The sequence below is a fragment of the Aulonocara sp. 'chitande type north' Nkhata Bay genome, linkage group LG22, assembly GCF_057382095.1.
Source record: "Aulonocara sp. 'chitande type north' Nkhata Bay isolate Kocher_YH1m ecotype deep benthic linkage group LG22, A_spYH_male_GT1.1, whole genome shotgun sequence".
In the NCBI taxonomy this organism is placed as follows: Eukaryota; Metazoa; Chordata; class Actinopteri; order Cichliformes; family Cichlidae; genus Aulonocara; species Aulonocara sp. 'chitande type north' Nkhata Bay.
The window spans coordinates 20408590-20421836 of NC_141364.1; the positions used below are offsets into that span (position 1 = coordinate 20408590).

At 42.4% G+C, this 13247-nt stretch overlaps 1 protein-coding gene across 5 annotated transcripts in view; it reads right to left on the minus strand.

Moving 5' to 3' along the window:
• elmo1 (engulfment and cell motility 1 (ced-12 homolog, C. elegans)) overlaps positions 1–13247 on the minus strand; it is a 105607-nt gene that overhangs the window by 40087 nt on the left and 52273 nt on the right. For 2 of the 5 annotated variants that reach the window (XM_086279163.1, XM_086279164.1), the window contains exons 7-16: positions 10838–10873; positions 9047–9146; positions 8395–8546; positions 8204–8282; positions 7195–7236; positions 6877–6927; positions 6341–6463; positions 5701–5829; positions 3529–3633; positions 2068–2176 (exon numbers count right to left, since the gene is read on the minus strand). In XM_086279163.1, coding sequence (XP_086135289.1) covers positions 2068–2176; positions 3529–3633; positions 5701–5829; positions 6341–6463; positions 6877–6927; positions 7195–7236; positions 8204–8282; positions 8395–8546; positions 9047–9146; positions 10838–10873 — 926 coding nt within the window. The remainder of the gene's footprint in view (positions 1–2067; positions 2177–3528; positions 3634–5700; positions 5830–6340; positions 6464–6876; positions 6928–7194; positions 7237–8203; positions 8283–8394; positions 8547–9046; positions 9147–10837; positions 10874–13247) is intronic. The other 3 variants (XM_086279165.1, XM_086279166.1, XM_086279167.1) reach the window with 3 other exon arrangements.

A 13247-nucleotide genomic window follows, 5' to 3' on the forward strand; every position in this document is an offset into this window, starting at 1 on the left:
ACTACAGGAGAAAAGCAATGCAGCTTATGAGTACTCTGGGGCACAGTGGCATCCTCTCATAAGGATTGGACTCATACAATGTTCAAAGAGTGTGAGACTGAGCAAATATTTACTGGAGCTCTGACGGAGATGGATGAGAAGATTAAGATTTAGAGCTCAGTAAATAAAAATATATCGAAATGTTGTCTTTTCTCTCCTGTCCCCAGTGTTTGCCTTGTTTCCTTTCATTCCCTCTACATCCATTTTTTTTAAAACCTTGTACCCAACGATGGCCTACTTATGTATAAAGCCATCGTGTCATGTTTTAACCAGGCGTATGTGCCGTTATCATGTCAGCAGAGCATAATATCGCAGATAGATCGGTCATTCTCTGCAGGTTATGGGTTCACCTTTGCAATTCTTATCTGCCCTCCCATTTCACAAATACATAAACACAGTCTGCTGCATCATAAATATTAATGGTATGTTCAGTGTCCCAGACTAACACCCTCAGTAAAGGGGACATTATACAGCCACTGGGGACTGAAAGGCTGAAAAGTACGAGTCAAGGTCACTGCTATAATTCAACTAGGGCATCCGGTCCTGGAGGGGAATTTTTTTGTGTCATAACATAACAGTATCATCAGCTTAGTCGCATCCTTCGGGCTAAAGAAGAGAGGGACCATCCGGCTCGTTATGAGTGCACAGTTCAAAAGCTGGCATCACGGCTCTTACATTTCAAAGTGAATCCCAAATCTTGTTTTGGGAGGGGGGGAAATTTGGACTGTATTTGAAGGAGAAAGTCTCTCAAAAACAGAAAGTTTTATTTATAATGACAGTCTGGCATTCATCCCAGGGATCCAGCTCTGTTGCATAAGCCCTTCAATTCGAAGCTTAGAAAAAGCCTTAGAGATACACATGTTTCCCTATTTAGGGACAAGTCTGGCTGTTTCATCTGTATTTTGGTACGAATGAGGTCAAACTGATATTTCTAAGAGAGACTGAAGTGAAGAATTTCAGTCTGCTAAGAGAAAAGGCCTAAAGGGCACGTGGAGTGAAGCACTGGATTTAAAAAAAGAAAAAAAAGAGCACTGACATACACGGAATATAAATATAACCCAGAGATCTGCTGCAAAGAATCATCAGGCAAACACAGAGTAGAATGAAAGTGATCACTGAAACATGAAAAACTAAAAGCTCAGCATGTTTTCACACACCACCGGTGCCCTGCACTCACCCAGCCCATCTCTCCCGGTCAGGACGTGTCTACAGGTCATTCGCGGGATAAAAGTAGAGCAGGCAGAATGTGACCAAGGTAGGAAAGTCGGGGATAGAAATGTAGCGTTAGAGCTCAGTCTGGCAGAGATAAGAGCATGTTTAAAATAGACAGGGCAATTACAATACGTTTAAAAAAAGCAGTGTTTCCACACTTTCTTATCTGGTATTGAAACCTAGCTTGGTACTTTTATCGGGACAATTTTCCGACAAGAGTATAAAAAAACAAAAACCTGCACTGCAGCCAACTCCTCTGGAAAAAAAGAATATAAGCAGAAGAAAAGGGCAGATCTGTTTAAAACTGAGCTAAAAATGCCTCCTTCCTCCCCACAGGCAGCAGCAGGGGTCAGTCTGGATTGGAACCGAGACCAGCTCAGCAATTTAAACAAGTAAAGACAGATGAAAAGGGCACATCAATTTGAAGTGGACGTAGGCACAGCGTCTCTTTCTCTGCGCAGTGTGCCGTCCAGAGGCGGCATATTAGGCTGAAAAGGGGCTCCGTGGGGGCGAGGTGCATCACTAAATAATGAACTCCTGGCAGCACAATTACAGGGCATAATGGTTGCTTTCATCTTAACAGTTAGGGGCTGTGTGTACTTGTGTCTCTGGATGTTTGTATTCTTGCACACAACTATATGCATCTCTGCATGTAAAGCATCTTGGGTTTTTTTATGTCTTTATTCAAAGTGTGTGCAAAGTGTGTGCAAAGTGTGTGCAAAGTGTGTGTGTGTGTGTGTGTGTGTGTGTGTGTGTGTGTGTGTGTGTGTGTGTGTGTGTGTGCGTGTGTGTGTGCGTTTGCTGATATAGACTTACGGAGCTCGCCCACTTTCAGTATCTCGCACAGCATCTTGGTCAGCTCGATGCTGCTGCGGCCGAACGGACACTCGTGTTTGTCTTCTCGACTGCTGTTCTCCAAGACAATCTGGAAACAAGAGGTTATAAAATAAGCCAGGCAAGAAATAAGGACTGTATTTCCTCAGGGCTATAAAACAAAAAAAGACATTTCTGGTGAGTGTGTTGCCCGAAGGCTGAAAAAAAAAAGCAAATTGCTCAGACTAATTAAAAAACTGAATGTTTCCTAATTTACAGAAATTTTTTTTTTTTTGTTTTGTTTCTTTTAATTTTTGCTTCTATATATTTGATAGAAAAGTTCATGATTTTTCACTGTAATTTCGGGGTTTTTTTTAATCTATTACTTCATTACTTTGGTGCAGAATGAATAGCAGTGAGTGGTGTTTTTATCAGTAGGAAAAGCCATAATTTATGTCCTCCTTCGTATATTCCAAAGCCATCCAAGGGGCCGGATGGGAGTCTTTGCTGGGCCGATTCTGGCCCACAGATCCTATGTTTGATACCCCAGCTCTATGTGAAGAATAATTTGTAATGTTGCGCTGTGTTCCACTCTGACAGGTTAACTGACAGGAATTAATAGCATTTACTGGGTTTGGTTAAAGCAGATTCACTTGGAAAAGCGAAAAGTCGCTGGTTTAATTCCAGCCTGGGAAACAAATGCCCTTTGGAGTTGTGTCAGGAAGTCTATCCGGTGTAAAATCAAACATTCAGAGCTACCTGCTGCAGTGACAGGTGAGCATTAGCACGCATTGCATTTTTGACACTAATTAGGTGCAGGGGCCTTAAACCCTTTTAAAAGGGTTCAATGTCACACTGAAGGTATTTTACTAATAAACACTGAGGTAGAAACTATAAGTCTTTTTCTTGACCTTATCTGACCCCTTAGAGCTCGTGGATTAACATAAATTAAATCTACACATAAAAGTCATCAGCAAAAAACCCCACTCTAATTACGTGGATGGTGGCAGCACGCCATAACCGAGGCCATCAAGGTCCCAATCATTTTAGCTGGCGACAGTTTCATTTGTGGAATTGAAGGCTGTGTTTTCTCCCACTGTTCGTCTGATAAGGGCTGAGCGGGCACCACTAACGCTTCTCTTTTCCCACAATCGTGTCTAGAAACCGTCACACACATAATGATGAAAGCTGTATAAAATCATGCTGGCTATCATGAAAGGATGACAAAAAGCACTTAATGTCAGTGCAGCATTGTTTAGAGACTGGCGGTGAAAGAAATTAAATAAGTTTTATCGTCAGGGCTGAGAAACCTCGTGAAATGCAGTTTTACTGAAAGATGTGTTGAGAACGAGCCAGAAACTTCAGTGACTGAATGAGCTGGAGGGAAGTGAGGCTTTTGTAGGACACTACAGGAATCTCTGTGCGGCATTTGTGTGTGCGTTAGGGTTGTACGTGCGTGCTTACCCTGATGTAAGCGTCCTGGTGGTGCCTGGCAAAGTACAGCATGTTATCCAGAGCCAGCATGCCTGGAGGAATCTGGGTGAAATCCACAGCTGGATTCACATGGTTCTGAGAAAAACAGAGGTGCAGTGTGAGACATGTTTTTAAACACATTTCACCAAATCTTCTTTTTAACCTTTAATCTCTTTGATATAATCGATTAAACATCCCATTTCCCCTTTTCCCCCCCAGCTGAGGGATCACATGCACAACATAAACACTCCTTCTGTCAGGGAGGAAACTTGGAGTTTTAGGGCCGCATTAGTGGAGCAGGAAGTCATCCTTTTAAAGCCCCTCAAAGCTTTTGATTCCATTAAAGACAATGTTAATAAAAAAAACACTAAACAAACAGTAGAAAAGTACTGAGGAGTGTGTGGGTGTGGATTGATCTGATTTATTCGCAGCAGGCTGGCAGTCTCAAATAACCCACTGTAATTAGATTTAGGTTAAAATAATGCAAAATTATAATTGGTGCAGACTTTATTTTTAAAACTAGAGCTCTGCCCACTTGAAATCTGTTAAGTAAAAACAAATACACCACTTGTCGCTGATTATTAAACAGATACATGATCTTCACACTCATGGCTGATACCCTGTAAGATCTACTACAATGGAAACTACTAAAAAGGTTGTTTTCCAAGCCTTGCTAGGTGTTTATATATATATCTGTCTGTTGAGAGTCTGAATATCTTCTACTAGTGTATAAACACTTAAAATATCTTCCACAGTAGGTGAAATGCAAAAGATTATTGGGCTAAAAGTTGACATTTTGGAGATGGATATCGTAGTTACGACACTAAACTCAAGTAAATTTCGAAATATAGTAAGTAACTCTAACTGGAAGCGAAGGGCCATGGGGAAGGAACAATATGAAATATTAACTTATACTAAAATATTCAACAATATTCAACAATCAGACTCAAAACTTTTAAATAACAAAAACACAGGCACTACTTTTAACATCTAAATATTGCATCAGACATGCAGGAAGAAACCGTTTGTGCTGAAAGTCTGTCAGACGTAATTATTTCCAGACATTGCAGACGACTAACAATTAAATGCACAGATACACGCGAAGACGCGTCACTCCGAGAATCTTCTTGACTTTTAAATGTGACGCAGAATACTGAAGAGGACAGCAACAGGAAGACGAGTAAAGGAAGCGGAGGATGAAAGAGAAATGGAGGACAGTGAGACCTGGCTCATCAGTTTTGTAATTCTGCCTGACAGCAAGCAGACTTATAGGCTTAAACCAGAAATAGACTACGTGGCACATGCATATCTAATCAAATGTGAACAATCTCCCAGCATGTCCAACAATATCTACTGCATAGAAGTTGCGTATATTAGAAGGTAAACAACTTTTCTCAGGAGTGATAAGGCTGATCTAGAGAACGATGAGTTTTATATGTGTGCACGCGGAGTATGTATGTGTGTGTCTGTGCAAACTGAGGTGCACTGAAAGCAGACTAAGGATTTTTAGGGTGGGTTTTCTCCACACAGTGGAGACAAGACAGGCCAATTTGGCCTTATCTCTACTGAGCACACTGCAGTCGGAGTGTGAATGGGAAGAGCCCCGAAACGGCTCTGGGCTTACACCAAGCCACAGTGGCTTTGCTTAAGTTCTTATGCCATAGTTAGACTGCTGCATACAACACAAAAGCAACACATGAACACACACATTCCACAATACTATACTTATTTTGGTACATTGCATCCAAGGCTGTACAAAAAACGTAGCTACTGGGTATGAACAGCAAAGCCAAAGCATAAGCATGATGAGTTTATAGTCACAGGTTAATACAACATGATAGTCCTTTTCTTCTTTTCATTGTCAAAGAACGATGAATCAGTAACCTTTGGGTCACGACTATCCTGTGTAAGTGTGGAACATCCTCAGTTTCTCAGTGAGATCTCCACTTCACTTGTGATATGTGGCTTTCAAAGACCACAGGAGCCAAAATCATTAACTTTAGGAAGTTTTCAAACCAGTGGGTGACATCATGTCAGCTTTGTTTATCTTTGATATACAGCCTGTTATTGCACTAGCTGCGATATGTTTAAAAGAAGCTTTTTTTACCAGGAGGATAACATCAGAGAGGAAGCGGATTAACGAAGCCCTCTAAAAAGACTTACAATAAAGCCAAGCTTTTTGTAGTCGCGGGTGTACATCGACTTGCGTTTCTCAATGCTGCCGCTGTTGTTGGGCTCCAACTCTACGTCGAAGGCGATTCTCCGAAGCTCAAAGATGATGTCTCTCTGAGCCTGCACACACAGAGAGGAATGTTAAAGCGCTGCTCACAAACCCATCAGTCTTTTCTTCCATTTACCACTTTACAGTCTTAAAATCTTTCACCCTCATTCTCCATCGTCTGGGGTCTCGCAGCTCCCTAGGCAATCTGGACAGTAGCCAATTCCCCGATTTAAATATTGAGCCAAAATTATTATTATTTTGGATGCTTCCAGCCCAAACAACCCACGAGCCACTGAACAGAAGATTAATGATTGTAAAAATGGGGGGAGAGGTACAAACACACATGGTAACAGAGTATATACGGCAAAAACAGAGTTTGTACAATTCCAACGAACCTGAAAGTCAGTCTATGATCCATCCAGTCGTTACAGTGTTTTTCTATTCAGGGATGCTTTTAACGTATTAGCAGTCTGTTTGGGATCTTTGTTGAGCTGAGAAATGAAGCCGCTGCAGATGATAATCTACCTCCCTCCCTTTTCACACCCACCACCACCCGTTTTGATTGACTGTCCCACTCCACACCTGGTCCTGAGGATCCATCTTGGTCATCATGCGGTCCTCGAGCAGGTTGAAGTTGAGAACCTGCAGCACGTACAGCTGATGTGCCATCTCATCATTAATGGGCGTGTTGCTCCGGATCACATTCTGCATGGCGTAGAGGACAAATGGGAAAAGTAAAGGAGAGGGGAAAGGGTTTAGGGTCAGAAAGGCGAGAAGTGGATTATGCCGGAGGACGACAAGATATGACAAAGAGGAATAAGAGGATTTGGATGTGAATGGCGAGGATTAGAAGGCAGATGAAGGAAAAGGGGACGGAGAATGAGATTTCACACAGGAGAGAGATGATGAAGAGACAAAAGGGAACAGGTGTGGAAAAAGTATCCACAAGAGATAACGACCAAGGGGGTGAAACAGAGAAAGATGTGGCAGGTGTCATTTTTGTTACAGAAGAGAAGAGGTTGAAACTCGAACAGCAACAGGGAGAGACAAAGACAGAGAGGAGGAGACAGAGGAAGACACTGGAGGGGTAAAGAGGAGAAGGGTATGGGTAGACTTACACTGAGAATGATGGAGCGCAGCTGTTTCTGGGCAAGAATATGGGCCATCTCCTAAAGGGGGAGAAAGAACAGTGGGGAGGAACAGGGAAGAGCGGGAGAGAGAGTGAGACACAACGCCATATCAAGACAAAGCGTCTTAGGATTGTCCATGCTACGATGAGGAATTAAGACGGGTAAAAATGAAAAATACATAATTAATTAATTAAAAAAGTAAGAAAGCCATCCGAAAAAAAGGAACTTAAGAAGGGATACTAAATGCACTAACTGTTGTCTTCTACAGTGCAAACTACAAAGGGTGCTAATCAAGGGTGCACTTACTGTCAGGGGACAATTTAGGATGTCCACAATGTGCTCATCATACTACCATATCGTGTGCAGTGAAGAAACAAAGTCAGAGACAGAGAGACAGAGAGGGTGAGTGAGTGAGTGAATGTGGAGGAGAAAAAAAAAGTGTGAGAGGAGGTTAAAAAAAACATTTTCTGTCAGCCGAGCAGCCTGTGGCGAGAGGGGAGAAAGGGGGGTGGGGGGCAACAGAGTCAGCAGAACGGTGACAGTCTGGGGGTTTGTAATAATAGGTCTACTGATGGTCGAGTCCTTAACGCACGCACACAGACACACAAAACACTCTTGACCTTAGAGGAAAAACAAAACAAAAAGAGTGCAGCCAGCACCTCACATCTTCTGCATCACGCTGAAATAAACGATCAGGATTAGTGTTAGTTTGTGGTCCCACAGCCCCACGTTTTAAAAGCGGCCTGTTCGCAGAAATAACACAAACACGTAACCTGAGCTAAAAGAGAAACAGCTTGCTTGTCCCCTAAACAGAGTCTTATAAAACACAACATCTTCTCTGAGCAAGATCGGTGACAAAAAGTGTTAAATTGATAATAAACAGCCACACGCAGTCTGTTTTCAGCACTGCGGCGAAGCTCGTTTCGGTCTAGCGTGCCTTCAACTTTGTGCGCTGCGCAGGAGAAAGGCTCTGTGTTAGCATCATTCATTATTAATGTCAGAGCGCATCCCTGGACCCTATGATGCTGGGGCAAGGGATCATGTGATGAGCTACAGGGCAACGCGTGACATGTGTGAGAGAGCGTGTGTGTGTGCGGGAAAGACTGGAGAAATGGGAGCATGGTAGCACTTCTTTACACTCAGGTTTTATTTATTGCACTACACTGCAGATGTTTTATAGTTTCGTATACAGATGCATACAAAAGACACAGTTAGACACTGTTAGAGTTGAAAAATGCTGATGACTGCAACATGAAATGATGCACGATACAGTATATGCAGTGTATTTGTGTGTGTGCGTGCACCGCAGCCTCACCTGTCTCTTCTCCTCAGGAGCTTTGAGGAATAAAGCATTGATGACAGCTATAGTGTAGGTCTGAATGTCTTGATCAGTCCTGTGATTAAAACACAGTCCAAATAGGAGGTTAAAGGCATTTATCACTATGAAGCTTTTCAGAAACCAGCGAGCTCGATTAATGTTAAAAAAGAAGAATTTCGTTCACATACCCCTGAAGATGCGGGATAAGCTGTCCAATGGTGATCTCTTGTGCCACCTTGTGGTAAAGATCCTGACTGTTGAGCACCATGGACTCCAGGATCGCCAGGGAGCGCTGCAGCACTGCCGTGTCCATGGCCGTCTTGTTCACGAAGCTGGCAATCTGAAAAAAACAGGGCAAAGCGTTTAGAGGATCTGTCGCAGACACGGTTAAATTTTGCATAGCAATTTTTGATTGAAAATTAAGGCAATAGGATCCTGGAAAAATAGGATGGAAAAGATTTCATAACTTTTAAAAGTTTAAATTCAAACTTAGGTACAAACTCTGAAAACATGTTTTACAAAAACACATTTCATAGAGGTCACAAAGGTAAAAAAAAAAAAAAAAATAGAAACACTTTGAGATGAGGGAAAAAATTAAACACACATCTCATAATGAGTATTTTTGCCTTTAATGTTTATGTCCTGAAAATCGAACCATTGCCAAACACTTTTATAGACATTGAGCTTCGGGACATTATCATAGGACAAGCTTCATTGCAGAGGCTGTAAATGTCATGATGTAAATGTTCGATCAAAGCTTTATTCAGCGAATAACAACAGCACTCTGAATGCCGTTAATAAATCAGGGCTGCCTTTAATGAAACGTTTTCTTGGTCTGACCTTCTTGATGAATGCCACAGAGAAAGTGTCCCAGGAGACGATGCTGTGGTCCATCAGCTCCACAAAGGCCGTCAAAGTGAAGGACAGCAAGTCTCCAAAACTAAAGGGCAGGACACACAGAGACACACGCAAACCATAGGACGCTTCTCTCTAGCAGATGGCTTGGAGCAGTGTATAATCTGCAAAGCCCTGATGGCTTGGACGGCAACAAGGGGCGAGCGGTAGGCAGAATCAGAGAAAATGGTGCATATGAAAATAAATTCAATGCCGCAACCAGGCTGGCTGAAGAAAGACAGAAGACAGGCGGAGGGGGAGAGAAGAATAAATGGGGACAGAGGCTTGAGATGCAGTGCAGACAAACTGGCCTTCGAGAAACAGCAGGGGCCATCAGAAAATCAGCAGGAGCCGGGCAGCACAGGGCGGCGTTCAATCAGGACCAGAAAGCTATGTTATAGAGTGAAGTCATGCAGTTACACAAATATCAAGAGAAATCAATCAGCTCTGCAAGAGTCACAGGGGGCCAAAGCAAGGACCACATTAAACAGCCTCCACTTCATATTTCTGCTGCATGAACTTAATGAGAAAAAAAAAAAATCGCAAATGATGAAATATAGAAGCTTTTACTTCCTCATAAATCACAGCAGTAGGAGTTTCTGGAGTTTCATTACCTTTCTACTTAACTTTTACATGAGTTTTGGGATTTCTGGCCTTTTATTAGTTTCACCAGTAGCTTTTACAGTACTTACAACTGCTTACAACTGGCATTGCTCAGGCAAATACTGTGACCTGGCCTAAACGTGTTGCTCATTGTTTATCTTACACTGATTTACTGTTAGGTGCTTTAGTAGATGCAACATGAAAATATAGCAAACCCCTATGAGGCTATAGTCAAATACAATAAATGTTTGACTAAAAAATGTTGGCATCTTTCCTGAAACTTCTATCGAGAAGAAAAAAAAAAGATACACTTTTTACAAAAGTGAAGATCGCCGTTTTAAACACAACAGAGTGGCATCGACCGTCAAATCAGCAAACCAGAAACCGAAGATAAAATGATAAGAAATGCTTTCAGCACACGGGTCAGTACTGCTGCATGGTACATGATTAGTAACAGTCATTAGTAACCCACAGCTGAAGAATGAAGAGGCCTTTGCAGATGGTACTGGGCATTTTGATGTAGTTACTGTAACTAGTAAATGCTTAATGAAATCGAGGAACACTGAAATTAGAGGATAGATTATTTAAGATAAAGAAAGAGAAGAAAATCTTATTTGACAGATGGATGATGATCCTAATGTGTGATGTCTTCATGTGTGATGTGCTATTGGCTAATAATGTAAAAGTAGCTGAAGTCTAATAGTGAGTGCAGAGACAATCCCCCTCACCCTGAGCACTATTTAGGAAAGAAGACCAAGATTTAATTCAATGTAAGCACCGACTAAAACTAATAAATTAGCTCCGCTGAACCCCAAATGGCCATAGCCATATCTGATCGGGTTTTTATAGATTTCTCACGGCATTACATTTTTAGAAATAAATCATGGCCTTCCAACAGTCTGAGGCAAAGACGTAAGAAGATTATTTTGCCCAAAACCACATGCAAAAAAAAATAAAAATTTAAGTGCAAAACTGATTTCAAAACAGAAGCCTGTAAATGGCTGTGTTAAACACATAATTATAGTAATTCCCCATAAGGCTTTGGGGCCAGAGTCTTCATCATGCAGACTCAGGCAGCAGGTTAGGAAGAGCACAGAGTCAATGACGTTACCCGGGGGGATGGGAGGGGCTTACCATGGCTTCATAATCTTTTGCAGTTTCTGATAGCGCCTGTAAAGAGAAACTTAGGTGTCACAGGTGGGAAACACACAACAAAACCTTAAAGTCTCAGCAGGGAGCAACACAAATCACAATCTTTTAACAATAAGCATCCCTCAAAGAGACCAGACTCTAAGGAGGTCCACTCTCATACACAGAAGAAGGATTCCTTACTGTGCAAAAACAAGTCTCAATATAAACAACTTTAATACACCGACTCAAAATAAACACTTTGGATCGCTAAGGTGCTCAAAGCATGCCAAGCAGAAACGGCTGACAAAGCGGCTTGCTGCAGACCTAATGTGCCACAGGGAGCATAACGAAACGGAGTTTTGCACATTTCAAAAAGCAGAGACCAACTTGTAAATATGTGACAGGTGCAGTGGGAGAAATGCCTTACGCTAAACAAGCAAAAGGAAGCAACATCTGCAGAGAGTTAACTTTCCCTGAATAGATTCGAGATGACAGGTGCACTCATGAAGTTCAGCGATACTACCCATGTGTGCAAAAATCAGCTAATATGAATGAGGTTGTCTCCATGTGCACCTCTGTATTGCTTCAGAGATCTGGCAGTCTGCTTCCGACCACATGCATCTGGGCTCTGGGATTTCAGCATGGATCTCAAACTTCAGCTTCTGTGTCCAACTGATTCAACCTTTATGTCGTGGATCATCACTGCTAGGAAGATCCAGGTCTCAGACTAGACTAGCTGAATAGCTCAAAGACATTTGATAAGCATGCACTGAGACAGGAGGGCAAACATGGGTATGGAGTGAATTCACCATGAATTCATCTCTCAGGGTCAGACTGTTAATTTGGAGAAATCTGATAGAACAGGATTGGTCAGAACGGGACTTCCTGGAAGCGATCTACAAACAGCAGCAGCCCTGGAAACGAGGGCCAGGTCCAGAAAGAGACAACCTTCATGGGATTTAAACAAGGGACATTTTTTTCTGCTCTTAATGGGTGGAGTTGCAGAACTTCTTAATTTCACCTGATAAAATAAACAAAAAACTGTTTTAACAGTGGAGTTTGATTTCAGTATCAGTGTTCCTTTTACTCTGTAAATCCAGTTTTCAAAGGGATGACACTGCTAATAAGGTACAATTCAATGGAATAATGTTTAGAACAGGTTTTGTGAATTTAACAGCCAAGATTATGCTGGGAGCTAACAAGACAAAAACAGAAAAAACATGAATGACAATATCAAGGTGGCAGCATATGTTAAACCTGGTCAAAGAAGACCGAAGTTGATAGTAAGTCTGGCGGTGTTAATCAGTTTGAAGTTGCACTGTACATTCTGAACGTGTGTCAAACCACAGTATGAGTTGCTCCATGTTTTTGTCAGTAGAGGGCAATGTCTGCCTTAAACTTGGAGTTTAGCTGGGCAGCTGATCTACACATGAATATTGTGCAGCATCTTTGGCAGAAGCATCAGATCACAGAACTGCTCTGCCCTCATGAGTAGTCTCGAGCACAGAGCCTCTTGAATAATTACAGTTCACCAAGTTGGTTGGCAGGCACACTAATGAGTGTGTGTGTGTGTGTGTGTGTGTGTGTGTGTGTGAGAGAGAGAGTGTGTGCATTAGCCTCTGATACCTATCTGCATGCCTGTTTCATAAGCTCCTTCTGTTGAGATGGAAATGCAGCAGAACCACTCGCCCTGCTCTCTTTTGCTTACACGCGCCGCTCAAACTCTCAAGCCCTGAATAGGATTTGATGGGAATTTAGATGAAAAACATATTTAATCAAAGGGCCAGGAGCAACAGGAGGAACCTCGGTGCTGCTGTGACAGCTCCTTGCATTAAGATCAAATATTTGCTAATTTGAACATCATATTCAAAAAGGAGAAGAGGCCTCACTGATTTCCTGTCAAGCTGTACCCACAAACACTAGATCACTGAGTGGTTTCTGCTAAGAAAAAGCCATTACATGTCTAACCAGAATTTGAACCTTCATTTAAAAGCAATCATGAGCGTGACAAGACGACACCCGCACAAAAAAACTGCAGTTCTTACTTTGGGTTTTCACTGCTCTTCTGTCGGGACACGCTGAATGTCGTGTGTTTATAACCACGCATTAGGTGCAAAACAACTCCTCGATCTATCGTTTCTCCCCCTGGAAAAAGAAGGGCTGGATAATGGGAATTGCACGAAGCAGAAAACGAGCACGTCTCGCACGGCTGGCCGCTCCTGCCCTCCCTGCCAGTTTGCACCGTCCATCTACTTCTGTGTGATTGCGTGCACGTTTTGCACTCATACTGTAATTCAACTCTTGGTTCTGGCGAGCTCTTTGCACTCCCCACAGCACGCCACTGGCACAAACCCCATCTCCCTCGCCCGCCCACTCCCCTCCCCTGGCATCACGGCTGAGAAGTTTCACCTCA